The sequence below is a fragment of the Lissotriton helveticus genome, chromosome 12, assembly GCF_964261635.1.
Source record: "Lissotriton helveticus chromosome 12, aLisHel1.1, whole genome shotgun sequence".
NCBI classification, from domain to species: Eukaryota; Metazoa; Chordata; class Amphibia; order Caudata; family Salamandridae; genus Lissotriton; species Lissotriton helveticus.
In genome coordinates, this window is record NC_136073.1 from 122185359 (window position 1) to 122205086 (window position 19728).

Consider the following 19728-nt stretch of genomic DNA (forward strand, 5'->3'; position numbering starts at 1 on the left):
TATGGTTTCCAAGAAGAGACCATTAAATGTACCTGCAAGCTAACCTAAACAGGTCCCAAGAGCAGGGACGTCAATGATTTGGGGGTCCTGGGCCAAACCTATTTTGGACCCCTGTTCCCAACACCTTTGGATTTATGATCCATCTTCAGCTAACACACGTCCATTGACCATACCTTAGAAGTAAAAGAAGAAAAAACAAATGAAAGACAACTGCTTATTTACAATCAACACAGGAACTCTTTGACATCCCTCCTTTTCTCAAGTTGCACTCGGACTGCCTTGATCCACATACAGCACACAGATTGGCTTGAAAGAGGACCAAGGGGCAGCCCTGTATGAGGCGTGATATATTTGCAAGAATTCTATGACCAAAAGAGTTATAGGTAGTTACTACAGCTGGACTATTAACACAAAGTAATGAGGGGCCCTGTCCTGACCAAATAACAAGGGACAACTTTGAAAGGTAGAGCCCTGGGCCAGAACTCACCTTGTCCATGCTTTAAAACATCTCTGGCCTACTCCCCTTTGACAGTCACCCCCCGAAGGCCCTCCGCGAGAACCTCCCCTATGGCCAATTCCTTAGAATCTGGAGAAACTGCAGCTCTTTAAGGGATTACGACATGCAAGCGGAAGCCCTAAGCAAAAATGTTACAGAAAAAAGTTATCCGACAAGAGTGATCAGACAAGCTAACATGAGAGCCTGCAACAACAATCAAGAAGCCCTTCTGGAGAACACCACACAACCAACTGAAGATGTGATGACATGTGTAACTACCTTCAATTCCCTATCGAACAAAGTCATGAACATTGTCATGAGACACTGGAAAATCTTAAATACAGGTGCCTGGATCTGGCATGCCCCAGGTTTGCATTCAAGAGCACAAAACATTTGAAAGATCAACTGGTGCACACCAGAACACGACCAAATAGGACTCCGAAACAGGTTCCCTTGTGGAACCTCCCTCCCGTCACCGGACATTAGCCATGTGGCACATGCAATGCATGCTCCTGTACCAGAAAAACAAACACTCTGTACCTGGGCAATTTCACCTGGACACAGATGCAGTCCACCAACTGTATGTAACACGAGGAATTGTGTCTATGTGATCACATGCCCTTGTATTTGCCACTATATAGGAATGACACAAGACCAGTCAAGATTAGGATAGGGGAGCACAAAAGCACTATTCGATGCGGACGCATTGCCACCAGGATGTGCAACCACTTCAATGAGTTATAACAATGCAGAGGATGCAACATGGACGCCAATGCATCACAGAGTACTACCATGTTATTCAGAAGGGAACAACGCTGGGTGTTTTGCCTTCAAACACACAGGACTGGACAACGAAATTCCTTGGACTGAACTGTAACCAGCTCATGTCCACCTCAGTTGCTCACCACCGGCTTGTTCTAATATAGACTGTTTCTAAACAAATCAGGAAACACCCAAGAGTGTCTCCCTCACAAAAATGAACCCACAGGTGTAAGGTGGTCGTAACCCCTGTGAGCCTGACAACGGTTACCTATAAATGGAGCCCAGTATACGAGCAATACACCCCTGTGACCTATACAGGCATCCATTTTGCACATGCCAAACATGACCCCTATGTATGAATTAATTTAGGCATATACCTCCCTCACAAAAATGAACCCACAGGTGTAAGGCGGTCCTAACCCTTGAGAGTCTGAAAATTGCCATCTATATAAGGAGCCCAGCATATTAGCAATACACCGATGTGACCTATATAAGTATCCACATTGCACATGTCTAACATGACCCCTATGTAGCAATGAATTAAGGCTTATACTCAAGAAAGAGGGAGCCACTAATACTCTACACCCTCTATAATTAAACCACTCTGGTCAATATATTAATTCACTGCAATATCGGGCACATCACCAGCATTAGATGATACACATCAACTGAACATACGTCCTACAGAGTATCTATCAGCACATAGTCTCTTTTTGAAGAACTCACATTAACTTGACCGCTCCAAGATGGCCGGTGAGTGATTCGCAATAGCCCTGTGTCGAGGATCAACCTAGAAGTACGGCAGCCGACAGAAAATACATAGCCAGCGTCGGTCTCCCGCACGGCTACCACTCTGGTATGCAGGGGTGAGTGTAGGTGCCATGAGAAGCGCACTCATCGAAACCGTGAGTAGAACTCACAATATTAATCGCAGCGCATGGGTGAGATGTCGTCAGTTACTGCCACCCCCGCTAGCAAAAACATCTGTGTTTTCGCATGGATTTCTGGTCTGTTATTAAATCCAAGTCTGTGACTGTGCGTATCACTCTGCATTAACCCATAAGATTTGATTACAATCACAACTAGGTAAGACTATAGTACCTCTAAAATTTTAAGTGATACAATGATTTATGTGGCAATATTAGCATGCCACATCGCACTTCATGTACTAACGGTTAGCCACAGGGCATGCAGAGTGTATCCTGTCCTGTGTATGGAACCCTGAAACAGGACTATACTACTGGGAATAATGAACAATTAATAACTGATGAATGTTATGACACATTATCAAATGATGACGCCATAATGATTACAGTAAAAATTGAGTTTGTGTAGTTATTTGTAGACATACCCATCTTTATGTCTGGTGACTACTCCAGCTCCAGAGACACAGTGGTCTACGCTCAGGGACCTTCTGATCAATAAGGAGACCTTATGCCAGAAACAACGTAACATTCTTGTACTCTGTTTCTTTCCTTCTTTTTTTTTTGTCCTCTAGTTCAGACAACCAGTGATATTTGTCACCTGTTAGAGGGAAACCATACACCCTAAGACTACACGTGGGGTTAGCTTACCACCTTCCCTCAGTTTCGCTCCTGACGAAGCGCCAAGGATAGTTTTGAGCAATAGGGGCGCGAAACATGTTGACCAGGTTTTTTTTTTACCTCACCACAGAAAGCACATTTAGCTACAAGGGGACAATGTTATCCCCACAGTAGCACCAACCTACCAGTTCTTTTAATCTGACAGGGGAATCTATAGATTTAAACTAGTTTTATATCCCCAGGCCAGTTTTAACTCACTTTTTTTTTTTAGCACACATCACTCCCCACCCCACTAGGACACTCATCAAAAGGCAAGAAAAACTAAAAGATCTCCGCTAAAGTGACCCTCGGGGGACCCGTAGGGCACTGCAATGCCGGCCCGACGAGCACCCGCTCAATGATGAAGCATGACATCCCTAGGGATGTGTGTGAGTAACAAGAAACAGACAGAAGTCTTGTTAACAGTTCCTTACAATCTGTCTAGCACCTACAGTTCTCCTTCCTATCCCTAATAGGAACAGTGACCCCCTTTTTGGTATATAAGTTTTATCTTCAACACACATTTCAATAGTTTGTAAATGCACTGTACAAATATTGAAAAAATAAGCAGTTAGGAAAGCACATTATTTTGGTAATTCTGAAGTGCGATGGAAGCAAATATTTTAATAGATTAAAACAAATCAGAGCACTTTACATAGTGATGTGTAAATCATAAATATTTCCTTAAACACGATTTCCACACATTATTGTTTGTATGCTATTTGGTTTTATTAGTAAAACTACATGTCAGTGGGAAGGTTTATGGCCATTTCAATAGAAAATACGCGGTCTGTAAATGACAGTGCACTAACACATCATGCTTTAGTATTATGTGCATTAAAAAGTGAGTTTGTTTTTAAAAATGAACTGAGAAACATCCCTGCCCCCAAAATGCCAATGCTATTAGTAAACTAACAGGCAAGTCAAGGGTCATGTGTAATCTATATGCGAGCCAGATTCTTATTAAACATGGAGAAAACATGTACTCTATTAAATAAAACAAAGATGTTTATAAGGCAGGCATGCTGAATTCACATATGTGAAGATGCTCTCATGTTCTAATGAAGCAAAAGGCAAGTCAGGAAAATGCAAGATCACAGAATTTAAGATCAGCTTATAGGTCAAAATGTATTACAGTTAGGTAAAGTAAGATTATTCAGGTCACTAAAGCTCCAGACCTGGTAACATTTAATGGTTTTGAGAGGCTTGCATCCTCATGGGACTGTATGTCTTGGGGGCGGCTTAGTGAAATTAGGATGTAGCGTTTCCAAGCACGTGATTACATGCAGCAGCCTTGGATAGTAGCGGACTTAGGCACTCTGTCAAGGCCTGCATTTGTCAACCAAATATCCCTCTCGATTTTCCTATGACTTGTCTAATTTAAGGGATATTTTTAGGATGTAATTTCAACAAGCCATCAAGGCAACAAAGCTTTCAGCTCACTCCCCAGAAACATTTAAAATCCAGATACCATTTTGTAGCAAACATGTACAAGTAAGTTATATCTTATGTTCTCAATCTCAAAATCTTACACTACATGCCCACCCTCTGGAACAACATTTCTCGTTAAAACATAAATGGGGAAGATGTATTTTCTACATAGCTCATACCTTGCATGGGGCGCCCCTCCTGGGATCGTATGCGGATCCAGTGGTCTGAGATGTTGAGAATAACCAAAGGGTGCAGTGCCACAGAGACACTGCCGGTGACACCCGAGGCCATGACGGTGGGAAGAACTGAACAGAAAAAGAATAGAATAAAAAAAAACACATAAGAATTGAAGCTCCAGGCAAACTTGTCAGCACAGGCTTCTGCTGGAGAATGAAAAGTAAGAAATGTTTCAATGAAGAAAGTTCCCTTCAGACACAACGTTCCTCTTGGTTCGTGCTATAAAAATACTAACACATACATACTGTTATGAAGCTTGTCTTTTCTATTCCGGGTACTCTGGTTTGATTTGCATGTGCCAGTCAATCAATCAAAAGTGAAAACGTGTGCTCAATTTGACGCACATTTACTTTGTTTTAGAATACTTTGCAACATGATAATTATGGTTTGCAACACGATAATCAAGCTTACGTGAATATATTCACAGTAATTAATCCAAATGCGAACTGTTATATTTTAGTATTAATTAAAAGTTTCTAGAAGGTTGACAATTATGTCACTTGGTTATAGTGGTTATTCAGAAGAAAAGTGTCACATAATGGAAATAAGTGGGAGGGAAATATGTCACTTTCTGTTAATTGTCTATGCCAAGAGTTTGTGACAACTAACTAACTAACTGGTAAAAAAACCAATTTAAAAAAAACACAGAACGCCGAGAGTTAAGGGTAGAAGAGCCTTCATTCCAGGCAACACTGGGACAGGCCATAGAGAATCAGATCTCCAACTGAATGCTATCGGGTTGGGAGGCACTTCGCCGTTGCTCTCCAACCTAAGAATGCAACTTGACTCATGAAATACGACTAACAGGCACTGCTATTTTAGTGAACACAGAACTCTATTGTTCCAACAGGCCTGCGGGTGTGCACCATGTCTAAAACTCAAAATAGGTTATAATATATTGCTGTGCTAGAATTAGATTAGCCCTTACGAGTAACAGAATGAGGGTAGGATTGCTACAGATTAAGAACCACAATCATTATAGAGTGGTTCCACTTTTTTACACTTTATGAACATTGCTGTCTTTTGAGGGCACTTTAGGGCCCCCCCTCTGAGTCTTCGTTTTAGTTTCATGTTTTAGCTTGACATCTTTTCTCATGGTGGCTTTTTACATGCTTTGCACTTACACAATTCTGTACTGAGAAATGATTATACATGCAGCAAATTTCTTAGTATCACATGTTATTCGTACACCCTGTCCAAGGCTAGGCACATAGATGGCATTGCCCTTGAATTTATATCATACGGTTGTAGACAGCTCTAGGCTTCTAGACTAACTATCACATTGGCGACAGTGCGACTAGAACGGTGCTTTTAGGATATAAACCAGCCTCTGCGCCACATTTGGCTGGAATTAATCTGGAACTAGCCTCACTGTGATCATGATGCAGCCTTGCATCAGACCTCTAAACTGCAAAGGACGGTAGCCTGCTCTACAACAGACTGGCTTCCTGCTACATCATGCACAAGTATGGGGGGGTAAGGTTATCCCAATGGATCTGGCAGAGGGTACTTCCACTATGCTCTCGATAGTACGGGTAGTGTTAGGTATGAGTATAATTATATAATCACAAAATAACACTATCATGGTTGAACGGATTCTCTTTTTCACAGTTTGAATTATGTTGGTTACAATACTTTGTTTCGTCTGCCTAACAATTGCGGTACACGCCTTTTATATAAGATTAAAATTTTTTCACAAATTGATTGAAAAGCCAATTTGCATCTTTCTTGTGTTTAGCTTAGGCATGCAAAAGTAAACAATGAAAGGGTAGATCAGTTTCTACTATTTCCTTGGAGAAAAAGAGTGGTTGTTTGAGGTTGCCAAGACCCTCTGGTGCAGTGGTCAGGTTAGGGGTTCAGGTGGGGGCGCTGACAGCTAGCTAGAAATCAGCCCAAAATACTCCGATGTGTGACCAGAGCCCCCATATTCTTGACCAGATTCACAGTCCTACTTAATTTTAAAGAACCGTAGAACAGCTGCTGCCATTTTATTTGTCTTCATTGTGGTTACAATCCACATAGTGTGCACTAGACTAGGATTTTGATTAAAAATAAACCTTTATATTATATCCTTTGTTTTCTCGTGTTCTGTAGTTATTCCTTCATGCCAAGGTTTGAGAGTTCCAATAATTATAAAGTCTCAGGAATTAATTGTTATGTGATACACATCTTGCTCAAAATAGGGCTGGGTGGGCTGTGGAATGGTTGCAGTAGGACTGGTTTTCCGAGTCAGGCTGGTACATTGACAGAGCCTTTAGTGCCAGGGGTTCTAGAAAACCGACCTTAGTGTCTCTGGAGAATGTATCAAATAAAGCCCAGGAACCTGCATAGCAAGCCTCCGCCGGAGGGCACGGAACAATTAGTAACAGTATAGGATTCTCCAACACGGAACTAAGGCGGCACACATCAGTGATGCATGCCTCCCTCTAAGACAAGTTTAAAAGGACAGCAGTTAACATTTTCTAAGTCAGCAAAAGTCAAATCCAAGCAGCAGCAGATGCTTCATGACACAAAATGGTTGTTAGAGGGTAAAGTGCTATTTTTTAGATTATTTTATATTGAATGTGGCACAGCACCAAGTTGGCTAGCAAGAACCTCCCACTGCTATAGATCTGGTAACAGGCTTCTAGAGAACCAACCCGATAAAGCCTATTGGCTGGAGTAACTGTGTGGGACTTACACCTCTGTCATAACAAAACCACATTGGCACAGTTTGTTAGTCAACTGTAAAGCAACTGGGTGTGGTTTCCACTCAAAATCATGGGAAATTATAGATCTCACTTTTCAAAATCTGCTGTTGGTTAGTGGGTGAGAAACGTTTCTGTCCGCCTGTTCATGTTTCTTTTCAGTCTATTATTTTATATTAGTACAGTTTTTCACTCCACTTGGGTGCAAGTCTCTTCATTAGCGAAGTATTGAAAGTCTCCCTTCACAAATGTTCATATAAATATACACTTTTGCTCCCTTCTTTTGTACTAGATAGAAATGTTTTAGCTAAAACTGTAAAACAGGTTGTTCAATCTATTGTTGGCGAGATTACACAGATTAGATTAGAAGTGAATGCAACCAAAGTCACCCAACAGAAAACCAAACAGATAAACTTAGCACTCCCCTGGTAGTCACATTTATTGTGTTTACACAAAAACTATAAGAAAAATATATGTTTGGCAGAGAACTCAGATGTTGAGCCTGAACAGTAGGAGCTTTGAAAATATGCCAAAGCATAATTTTATCTGATAGAGGTTGAAGCAGCACCATTTTCAGAAGGCGAATTGAAAGGGGTCTATATTAGTAGCACCAGTTACATATCACTTCAGCCTTGTAAGACCTGCTCAGTAGTGTTTCTTTTATGGATGTGGCGCTGGTGCAGGCCCATTCTGGTGGTGGTCGACACTAAGGGGCGTATTACAGAAGGTGCCCCGGGGGCGCAAAGAGCATCTGCACCCGCTTTGCTCGCCCCGCAGCACTTTGGTATTATAGAAGGGGGCGCAGATGCTTGTGCGTCCCCTTCTATAATACCAATAGCGCTGAGGTATTTAAAGCGCCAGCGCCACCTTTAGCGGGTGTTCCCTCATTTACAGAGGGGTGTGCCTTATGCAAATGGGGGAATTCCTTCGACATATTATAAATGCGGTGCAGAGTCAATAAAAGCCCCCCAGGAGGCGCACTGACAATGCGCCATTTAAAAGGTGGCGCACTATCAGTGCGCCCCTGATAGCAGCCCGCTCCAGGTGGTAAAGGGGGTCCTAGACATCCCCTTGCAGGCGGGTGCAATCACTGACTGCACCCACCTGTAAGGGGATCTCTAATCCCCTTTGAAAGTGCAGGCGGGTGCTGCCAGCACAGTGAAAACACGGAGCATCTGCTCCATGTTTTCACATGAATGTGCTGCCCTAGAGGCAGCGCATACACCATAATGGGGCACATACAATGATAATGTGTAGGCGGCCCCATGTGTCGGTTCTACAATGCACATGGATATTGGCTGCAGTATCCTGTAGTGGGTTCCCTTCTCATTGTGTTGTTGAACAATGTGTTCTGAGAGGATCTTTGAAGCTAGTGTACAGTCCTCTGAGTTTAACACTTCTTCCATTCTGTTTAACATCTACATTGACCCGCTGAGTGATCTGGTTCTGGGCTCCGGCATCTCCATTAAACAGTACGCTATGAAAATTACTGGATTCACCGCTGAGCAACATCTACTTACCCAGTCACAGTCAAAATTCAAATTTAAAAACAGGTTTTTAAAATCAAGACCACTAAACAGGAAAGATGGGCAAATCATTTGTGTACCTCAACTTTTAGGCACAGATCCAGTGGAATCAGCAAGAAATCTTGGGGTCATTTGTAGGCTGAAGCCTACCAGACTGTGCTGTCTGGTTGGAAAGGCATATTGGGGAAAGGCAGAAAGCTTACTTACGAAGGCATTCCACCCATTGCTTAACATTGGCGCATAATCTTTTCACCACCTCTCAGACTGGCTCCTTGCCATCTTTCATGAGTGCTTGTGTTATGGGAACTTTTTTTTCATGTTCATGAGGCACTCCATGAGAGTGTGGTCTCCCTTGTGTGCTAGATCACAAAGCAGCTGCTGCAGTAAAGGTGCTGCATATCTTTGAAAAGGTTTACTAACTCCCATCTTTATGCATGACTGATTCTACTTATCTCTGGCACTACAAGTTTCACAATCACATATGCCTGCGAGGAACAATGTTCAGTCTACAAGCTTGTTCATTTTGGTCAGTTCTTTGTCAACAGCATAACTTAAATTGATAATTTTTCTCATGCCAATGCCCCATAGATGCTGATTGGAGGTCATGAAGGGTGCTCCTGCACCCCCGAAAATAACCATGCTGGAGTTCAGAACTTATATGAACAATAAGGAGGCTTTTCAATTTTGGTTTGATCTGATCACATTTGCTGTGCGTTGAAAGAGAGGTCAAATGTTAGGCTCAGTCTTCTGGCAAACTGCTACTTATGGTTTTGAAAGATAGGTTGGTGTTTACTTTTCTTTTTCTGATTGCAAAGTAAGGATTTTATAAAGTGATCTGTGTGACCATCTTTCTGGGTACAGGGAACATGAAGGGAAAGGCTGGAATTTTTATTTTTTTCTAGCACACAACAAAACGTAAAGACCTGTAAGTGAACTGTACAAGTGTTTTGAAATATAGCAGCAGCTGGAAAGCACATTTTTGTGATCCTAAAGATAGCAGAAACAAAGATAATAAACGGGCAAAACAAATCAATACATTTGGTGATGTGTGAAGAAAATATACGCTGAAAGCAGAAACAAAGATAATAAACGGGCAAAACAAATCAATACATTTGGTGATGTGTGAAGAAAATATACGCTGAAACCAGATGTTCACACATTGTTTGTGCACTGTATAGTTTTATCAGTAAAACTGCATGTCTGCTGAATGCATTTAGCACACTTTTTCGTCTGCGGCACATGGATTTTTCACAATCCCCAAGACATTAGTGATGTAAGATTTATCATCCCCATTCTGAAAATTGTTCCAGCATCACTGGTGCATGCATATTGTGAAATGTCATCCAGTCATGAGTTTAGGAAGCTGGCTCTGTATATACTATACCAAAGTATGGTATAGTGTGCACAGAGTCCAGTGAAACCCCAAAGGTTGGACAGTATTAAGCATTTGTTGTACACACTCAGTCAGGAAATTAATTCACACACTCAAAGACAACTTCAGACCAATTGTTTTTGTATAAAAATATTCTTTCATTTATTTTATTTTGTAGAACCAAGCAAGCCTGGCACAGGTAAGTTGATAAATACTTTGCAGAAAGTATACAGTTTGAAATGCAATTGTAAATGTACTTTAAAATGGTTACAGTTTGAATTACTGGTAATGTAATATGGAGAAATGCTGTACATATACTTTGTATCGACTTTGCAATGAAAATTACAGGCATGTTACTTTTACGTTACTATTGAGATTACTTTTTCTACTCAGTGTGATGTGCCTAGATATCACACTGGGACATTTCCTAGAGAAAAGGTAAATAAAATCAGATTTGCACAATCGTTACTTTTCATACAAATCGACTCCACACTTAAAATATTTATCAGAGAAAAACAGTCAATGGATTCCTATGGAGAGAAATTAAGTTAACAGTTACCAGGTAAGTAGTCGGTCTTTGGAGTGGAGGTTCTAGGGTTAGAGCAAGGGTTCCCCAGGGTGAAGGATGCACTCTCGTTACACCCTCAGCGGCACTAGGACGGCCAGGTGCTGAGGCCCAATGTTATCCGGTTGGTGGCTGCTGGGAAGCAGGCCACTGGGTTGTGGGAGCAAAGCTCCTGGAGTTAAGCTCAGGGCAAATGGGTAAACATTAGCACCAAAGGTGCACCCTCAGTAGCACTAGGGGGGCAGGGTTCAGTTTCGATGTTGGGTGCACAGTTGGTTTCAATGGAGAACCTCTGGTTTGCAAAAGCGCTGCAGGCAGGGAGATCAAGGTCTTCTGGGTGCGACCACCACTTCGAGAGGTGAGTTGGTAAGTTAGGGGTTGGTTAGGCACCGTTGGTTTGGGCACACAAGGTCGTGGGGCGTCGGGTGCAGGGGTGCCTTTTGGGGTCGGATCTTCTTACCAGCTCCTGATCGGGGTTAGGGGGGCCTTCTGGATTTAAGCTGCAGGCATTGGCTTGAGGCAGGACAGGGGTCGCTGGTCAGGATCGCCGGGGTGACCGCCTCGTGGTGTTTGCCCACTCGTGTTCGGGCTGTGGACGGCGGGTGCATAGTGGGGCAGATTTGCGTTGTCCGGTCTGAGCCAGAGGTTGCAGGTGAACAAATCCCCTGTTCACGGGAGACCAAGCCTTTGTGTTTGAAGGCAGGCAGGTCCTCTGGCATTTTCGAGGTTGCTGGCTGCAGGACACACCGGGATTTCGCAGGAGCAGGTTCGAGGTGGAGACAGGCCGGTAGGGCTGGGGCCAAGTCAGGGGGCGTCTTCCTCTTGTTAGCTTCGGCATGGCTGTGCGGGCCTTTCTTTTTTGTTGCAAGTTCTTGTGTGAGGAAGCAATGTCCAGGGGTGCCCCTAAATACTAGATTAAGGGGCGTTACAGATAGGTAAAAGGCAGTGCACAATGGGTCCCTTTGCTGGGGTGAGCACACCCCCTATTATGCACCCTCACACCCTATTATGCACCCTCCACTGGGAGGGGGTCATGAGCCTGTCCCGGATTGGCGGACTCCTACCATTTTCAAGATGGCATGGACTGAGAGTTGTGCTTCACCTCGCCTCCCCCCACCTGAGGGGTGCAGTTAGCAGAGGTGGGAACACCTCTCTTCCTCACTTGTTTTTCCCGCCTGTTCTCCCGCCCAAAGTGGGGGTCAGAACCAGTGGAGACCATTTGCAAAGAGCAGCAAGTGGCCTGTGGAAGCTCACAAAGGCGGCAAGCCTTTGAAACTTCCGCTTCTTGAACCCTGCCCATCCTGGGGGAGGAGGCTTGGCACCGCGTCCCAGGAGGTGCATTTTTCAGGCCCCAGAGAGCAGCAGGCTCTCGACCCAGGGGTCCAGAAGCATGTCTGGTGGTGGCAGCTGAAAGCAGCCACTCAGCCTGTGCACTAGATATGGGTTCGTTTTCAGGGGGCTTCTCTAAGGTGCCCACTGTGTAAATTTTTTATTAAATCCCACACTGGCATCAGTGTGGGTTTAATGTGCTGAGAAGTTTGATACCAAACTTCTCAGTGTAGCCATTATGGTTCTGAGGAGTTCGTAATGACAAACTCCCAGCACCATATACTCTTAATGGCAGTACTGCACTTACAATGTCTAAGAATGGACTTAGACATAGTAGGGGTACAGGGCACCTGCACCTGTACCCTCACCACTGGTGTAGTGCACCCAGCTAGAGGGGTGAATGATCTATGCCAGGGCAGTGGTTTGTAGGTATGGCACACAGACTCTGCACCAAAACACGCAGCCTGCAAAGGCAGTGTGCGAGTGTAGTGAAACAGGACCTCCAAGGGTGGCACAATAAATGCTGCAGCCCTTAGAGGCCTTCTCTGGTCACAGTGCCCTGGGTACCTGTGGTAAGGTACCATTTACCAAAGACTAACCTGTGGCCAGAGATGCTAATTGGGTTTAGGCTTCAATGCAGTTTTAGGGAAAGAACATAGGCCCTGGGTACCTGATTAACAGGAGCCCGGAGCACACTCAAAGTACATCAGCAATTCAGCAAAAAGTGGGGGCAACCATGCAGAAAGAGGGCACTTTCTCACAATGAGCGCTTCTATTTACAGTTCTTTTCAACTATCCTGTTTTAGTTAACAGACAAGAAAATTCTGGAAGAGTCGCACCGCTTGGGCAAGAAGATATTTAATAAAATCCTCATCCCTGGTTCTACAAGGCATAGATACAGCGTCACACACAAAGCATCAAAATGTCACGCACAGACACACTGAAAAGATGACGATTTCACACACAAGCAAACTGAAAACTTGCCAGCTATGCAAGAAATGAGGCAGGTGCTTTTCTGTAAGCATTCTTGGCCTGGAATTAGATTAATAATTTCCCCAGCCTCAGAATAGTGTTTGAAGATACTCACAACCAGCCAGGAGTTGCTTTTCAGTGTCAGGAAAATGACAACAAAACGAATGAGAAGTGGACCTCACAAAACAATGTTAACATTTCAACTGTTATTACATTTCGGGCAGCGCAATTTCACAAAGAGGCCCTGTTAGAAAACAGTCACAGTCCTTCGAAAGGTGAGCACCATCAGCCTAAATAATCTTTTTAAGGGTAGCACTACATGGAAACATGAGATGTTGCCACTAGTGGCATATATATCATCAAGGGTTTAATTGGGGCATGTGCCCCAGTGTCTCAGACTAGGTAGCAATTTAAAACATACACTGAAACAGGTCCCTTTCAGGCCCTTTATCCGGGTCTTAACATGTTTTAGTTAATCTTTCATACCCAAACAATGTTTGTTATTTCCTGAATGTTGAGTTACTGTGTGTATGTACTTTTTTAATGCAACACATTCATTGTGGATAGTGCTTTATGTGAAGAGAAGGGGGATGAACTGTACGTGATAGCTGACCCAGTATTGTGGGTAGGAAGGTAAACAGACCCTCACTCACTCTAATAGTGACATGCTTCATCATCGGGTTCACCCCAACTCTTAAACGTGGGGTGGGCTCAACAATGTTTCAGGGAGCACTTATGACGACTAGGTGTATTGGGCTTAACTTTAACCCCTTTGCCACGGCTTCGCGGCAGTGCAGCACTTCCACAAAATGGGCGGGGCTGCGTCAGCCATTGGCCGACGGCAGCACTAGTGAGGTAGTGCTCCCGTCGGCCGACAGCAGCACGCAAGGGGTTAAAGATAAAATTCCTCCCCCGCTCCAAAAGTATCCTTTATTCGTGAGGTAGGAGGGAAGGTTAAAAAACAAATGTAGGGCTAGAGGATGTAATGGTCCTAGGACTCTAGAACACCAACATGTTTTAGCCCTTCCTAACAGCCTATATGAGGTCCTGGGCTTTAGTCAGCATGGGTAGCGATGAAGTCACTTCCCCTGAAGACGTAACTGATATGAGCATGCAATTTGCATGTGAAAGAAATTAAAGAAAGGCATGTACTTGCCGCTTCTTCCTAGAGGATTTACCCTACTTTAACTGGGCACCTGCTCCCAACGGGGGCATGAGAGGGAGGCCTTGTAGTCAAACATTAATCAAAGGTCCTGTCCCTGCACGCAACCTACTGTTCACTCAGATCACTAGCAGGGGAGCTGCCCAGTTAAATTGGGGTACTTCCTCTAGGAAGCAAGGGCAAGTACATAATGCGAACTGAGTATCCTCTCGGTGTCTGAGTAAGTTCAGGGTGGGCCCGAGGGCACAGTTGATGCTGAAGGGAGTGAAAGTCAATGGGACATATAGGTGTTCAGAATAAAAGCTCAACCAAACCTTGGTCTCGCTACATACCGTACAGAGCAACAGTAATTGTTCCAATTGTGATTCTATGCAAAAGAGTATTAAGGAGGTACAACACTGTTAAAATATGGACAGAGTAAAGGTAAAACCAGTGCTTACAAATAAGTGGGTGCACTGTGTGTGTAGGGGGCGGAGGAAGTGAAGGAGATGCAATGAAGTACATGTAGGGAAGAGTTAAAAGAGGGTGTTGGAGAGGAAAGGGAGGAAGAATCGGATATGTAGATGAAGGGTTCCAGAGGGGTTTGGGGAGAAGACAGTATGTGTGTTTAAGAGTGACTACAGAGTAAAGTAGTGTAAATAGAACAACAAGAGTTATTGAGACACTCTGAAGCCTACAACCACTTCCACAAACCACATATGCTTAACTCACATTTTTTTAATTGAAACACCTTTCAATTCTAATTACTCGTAACAAGACCTTTGTTGTTACTCATTTATCAGAAACTGGTAACAAGCACTGGAAAACACAATAGGTTTGGCTTGTTTTATGTGCATGTCAGTTACTTTGTGATATGTCTTAGATGCAAGCTCACACCAAAGTACCGGTATGGTAGTAGATACACGAGAGCAAGAACTTAGTTAACATGTTTTAAGCCAAACCCTTAATTATAAAGGCTAAACCTATTGAAAAGGTTTTCTAGTTATGCTTCCTAATCCATGACCTTTTCAGAGACTCTCCCTTCCCCTTTTTTTTACCCAACCCCACTTAAAAGCCCAGTATAACAGCAGAAAACGAACGAATATTTCATGAACCAAGGCGAGTAGTTTCTGCACTGTCATGCCTTGAACATGCAATCTTCTTGTGCGAGCGTGGCTTGTTTAGGGGATATTTTCTGCAGATAGTTAGACTGCCTTCGCTCTGCAACACCAAGCTAGTGCAAATTCACCGTGGATCTCACTTATTACTCAAAGATTTAACAATTTAGCGTTTAACTACCGCCCAGTCCCCCGGTCGAGTACCTGCGGCGTCCACCTCCATCCCACCGCCACCGTTAGCAGTCGCTCCCGCAGCGGCATCAGCTGCACCCGCCACCGCCGCCATCTTTCTGTGCTATGACGCGGACGCGAGCGACGGAAGATGAACTGCGGCAAGGGAGCGTCATATTCAATAATGTCGCTACCATTTCCTCATGACAGGTCAGGCATTCCTTCTGCGCATGGGCAAACAGGTGGCGGCCATTTGAGAGACAGGCAGCAGCGTTGAAGCATAAATAACGTTACGTTCACTCGGTTATGAAGCTAAGGTTAAACATATGATTGTAATAATCTCAACACTCAATGGAATGCAAATCACTTGCAAAAGCTGTAAACTACACAACTGGGGACCACCAGTGGCTCTCTTTATTTCAGTATACGATACAGAGATGATATAAGGGGCGGGGAGGTTGTTCTTGTTATGGTCGTTCTGTATTTGTTACACCATAACCCCATTGTCACCATGATCCAAAATAATAGCCCCCGTAAGTTGAAAACAAACGGGAAAATAAAACAAATATATAGTGATTTTTCCACCCATTAACTTGCTTTTTCAATTGAGGCAATTTTAGGCAGGAGAAACGCCAAATAAAACGACTTTTTATTAAAAAGTCGTCAGTCTCCTACCTCTGAATCAGGGAGCTGTACCCAATCATATACAGAAACAAACTAATTAAAGAAGTAAGGCATTAAAAACAAAAGGGTTTTGTTTGGAGTTTGTTGAACAGGGTACTCTGTCACGAATGTGGGGGGGGCACCTGTCAACCAAACTCAGTTTCCCCTCCCTATTTAGAGTGGAAGCATTTAATCAACAGACCATCCTATTTATGGCGGGCGGTCTGACATATTTTTTCTGTATGGGATAGCAAGGAAAAGTCTGGCAGCCCCCAGCAGGAAACAAATAGACAACCTACTCACACCTGGAGAGAACTCCCAGTCTGTCAGCGACATTTTGTTCTTGTTCAAAAATAAATTCATGCTTTTGAAGTTTGTTTTAGAAGAAGCAAAAGCTTGCTGGGCGGGATCATTGAACATGGCTCCCGAACGGTGCAAGAAGGTTTTATAATTAAATGCACAGTAGTATTAAGGCATTGTAAATAATAGATAGTTTAAACAAAGACAATATGTTGAAGGAACTGTGCTTATGCTAACATTTGTTAATGTAGGCCTTGGTTTCAAAATGGTTGGTGCTACTTGCTGTCATCTTTTCAGTATGTGAACAACTTTCATCTATGTCTCACCCTGCACACAGATTATTCATGCACGTGCAATTTTGTAAACTCTGCTTTGAGATGTAATACCACTATCCCAGGTACAAAATGATGTTTCTTTAGAGTTCTGTAGCATGCAGTTTCATTGAAAGTGAAGTTTCCAAGACTTTCGCTAGTGGGACCACAGTGGTTTTTCATGAGACCATTTCTTTGTCTATTACGATGTTCCCTTTAGGAAACTTTGGAAAATTCCCCAGCATGTTTGCCTTATTTTCACAGGTAGAGATGCTTGCTCAGTTCGAGGAATAGGCCTTGGGGCATACCTGGACACCACAAACTTGCGTTCACAAACTGGAAGGTGTTGGATTTAGCACAGTGAGTGCGCTAAAGGCACATGCAAGACTTACTGACCCTCATGTGGCTGACATGGGAGCCATTAGTAAAGGTTCACTAGGCATGCATTCCATAATGTTCAGAAAGAAGAGGTAATACTTGACAGGCGGTAAAATGTAGTCAAACTGATTCCATCCTGTGGTGTATGAATGTGATGGGCCCTTGCATGGGGGAAGTATGTTGATGTGAGTGCACCGATTTGTTGAAATGGGCCCATGGCCAGCAGTATGAAAGTCTTTTGTGTGAGGCATGAAAGGCATGTGAATGGACCATATGTGCCTAGAAGTGGCTTTATGGCTCACCTTCAGAATCCTTGGTTTCAATATTTAGATACTTTGATAAGTATTTGTGCTTTGAAGTCAGTATTTCTGGAGGTGCTAAAACCGATCAGTGTAAGTGGTGGATTAACTTTAACAAATTAGTACCATATTTATATCTGTGGCCTTAAGATAGCCCTCATCAAGAACTCTTTGATTTGTTTTACAATTCTTGTTTTCATTATGGGTAGCTGTGGATTTTGTGCCCTAGCACAGCTGTCACCTGGGCAAACCTGCACATATTTGAAAAGTAGAGACCAATGGGAGTACAGGGGTGCATGGCTTGCATGGCTCTCGCCATGTTTTTTTTACTCAGAATCCCCTGCAAAGATCAAACTTTGCCTCAAAAACACATTTTGCTTGCATTTCTGTGAGGAATAGTCCTAGAACCAGCAGGCAACCACACATTTCCTACCACCCAGCACTCCCCAAGTCTCCTTAGAAAAAGAGTGCCTCACTTGTGTGGTTGGGCCAAGTACCCGCAACAGGAAATGACCCAAAACCTAGTGTGGAGGCATCAAAATGATCTAACATGAAACAACCTGTCTTTGCAAAGGGGACACCTACATTTTTTGTCCAAGACTCGGCAGCCATCGGTTTCCCGATAAAAATGATACCTCACTTATATGGGTGGGTGGGCCAAGAGCCTGCGACATGGACAGGCCAAAAACGTGTAGCTATTGAGGGGGCACGAAAGCGTGTCCTTAAGGTCAGCTTTTTTAATACTTTTTTAGGCTGACTCTGCTTTGGGCACCCACACAAGTGAGGAATCATTTTTATCTGGGTGGTAGGAAATCTGTGCCGTCATGGAGATCCCATACAGAAATGCGAGGAAAATGTGATTTTTTTAGCTAAATTTGAGGTTTGCAGAGGATTCTGGGTAAGACAACATTGGGGGACCCATGCAGGCCACACCTCCATGGACTCCACAGGGTGTCTAGTTTTCAGAAAGGTCTGGGCCTGGTAGGTTTCACTAGATGGCCACGGAGCCCATGACCAAAAAAAACGCAGATGACCCCCTTGCAAAACCAAGCTGTTTTGTGATCGATAATTTTGATGTCTCCACAATACAATTTGGGCCCCTCCCTGTCACAGGCACTAGGCCTATCCACACAAGTGAGTTACCATTATCAGGAGACTTGGGGGAATGCTGGGTGGATAGAAGTTTGTGGCTCCCTTCAGATTCCAGAACTTTTCATCACAGAAATATTAGGAAAATGCATTTTTTAGACAACTTTTGAGGTTTGCAAGGGATTCTGTGAAACAGAACCTGGCGAAAGTCACACAAGTCACTGCATGCTGGATTCCCCTGGGTGTCTAGTTTTTAAAAAATGTACAGGTTTGCTAGTTTACCATAGGTGCTGGCCTAGCTAGGGCCCAAAGTCCACAGCCAGACACAATGCAAAAAAAAGGGTCCGTTTTCAGTGGAAAAATGCAATGTGTCCATGCTGTGTTTTGGACCCTTTCCTGCAGCGGGCACTAGACTTATCCACACAAGTGAGATACCATTTTTATTCAGGAGACTTGGAGGAATGCTAGGTGGATGGAAGTTTGTGGCTCCTTACAGATTCCAGAACTTTCCATCACAGAAATGTGAGGAAAATGTTTTTTAGATATGTTTTGAAGTTTGCAAAGGATTCTGGGTAACAGAACCTGGTGGGAGCCAGACAAGTCACCACATCCTAGATTACCCTGGCTGTCTAGTTTTCAGAAATGTACAGATTTGCTAGGTTTCCCTTAGGTGCCGGCTGAGCTAGGGACCAAAATCCACAGCTAAACACATTGCCAAAAAAGGTCAGTTTTCAGTGGGCAAATGTGATGTGTTCAAGTTGGATTTTGAGCCGTTCCCTGTCACAGGCACTAGGCCTAACCACACATGTGAGGACCCACTTTTCTCAGGATACTTATGGGAATGCTGGGTGAAAGGAAGTTTGTGGCTTCCCTCAGATTCCAGAACTTTCCATCACAGAAATGTGAGGAAAATGTGTTTTTTAGACAAAGTTCGAGGTTTGCAAGAGATTGTGGGTAACAGAACCTGGTGAGAGCCACACAAGTCACCCCATCCTGGATTTCCCTGGCTGTCAAGTTTTCAAAATCGTACAGGTTTGCTAGGTTTCTCTAGTTGCCGGCTGAGCTAGAGCCCATAATCCACAGCGATGCAGATTGCGAGGCACATTGCAAAAATAGGGTCAGTTTTCAGTTGAAAAATGTGATGTGTCCACATTGCGTTTTGTAATGTTTGTAATGTTGTGATATTCCTGGTTTTCCTTCCACCTTTCCTCCCATTTGCCGATTCTTCATTTGCTTCTTTCTCATTCATATTCATAGTTCCTTCAAGGGCCTTTTCCCTTTCGAATGTTCACCTCACC

The 19728-nt window shown here is 43.6% G+C and overlaps 1 protein-coding gene across 1 annotated transcript in view; it reads right to left on the bottom strand.

The window, feature by feature from the left end:
* The window catches only part of COPS6 (COP9 signalosome subunit 6), a 74115-nt gene extending 58537 nt beyond the window's left edge, over positions 1–15578 (bottom strand). The window contains exons 1-2 of the mRNA XM_078671176.1: positions 15424–15578; positions 4452–4577 (exon numbers count right to left, since the gene is read on the bottom strand). Coding sequence (XP_078527302.1) covers positions 4452–4577; positions 15424–15505 — 208 coding nt within the window. The 5' untranslated portion in view covers positions 15506–15578. The remainder of the gene's footprint in view (positions 1–4451; positions 4578–15423) is intronic.
* Between the last annotated feature and the right edge of the window lie 4150 nt (positions 15579–19728).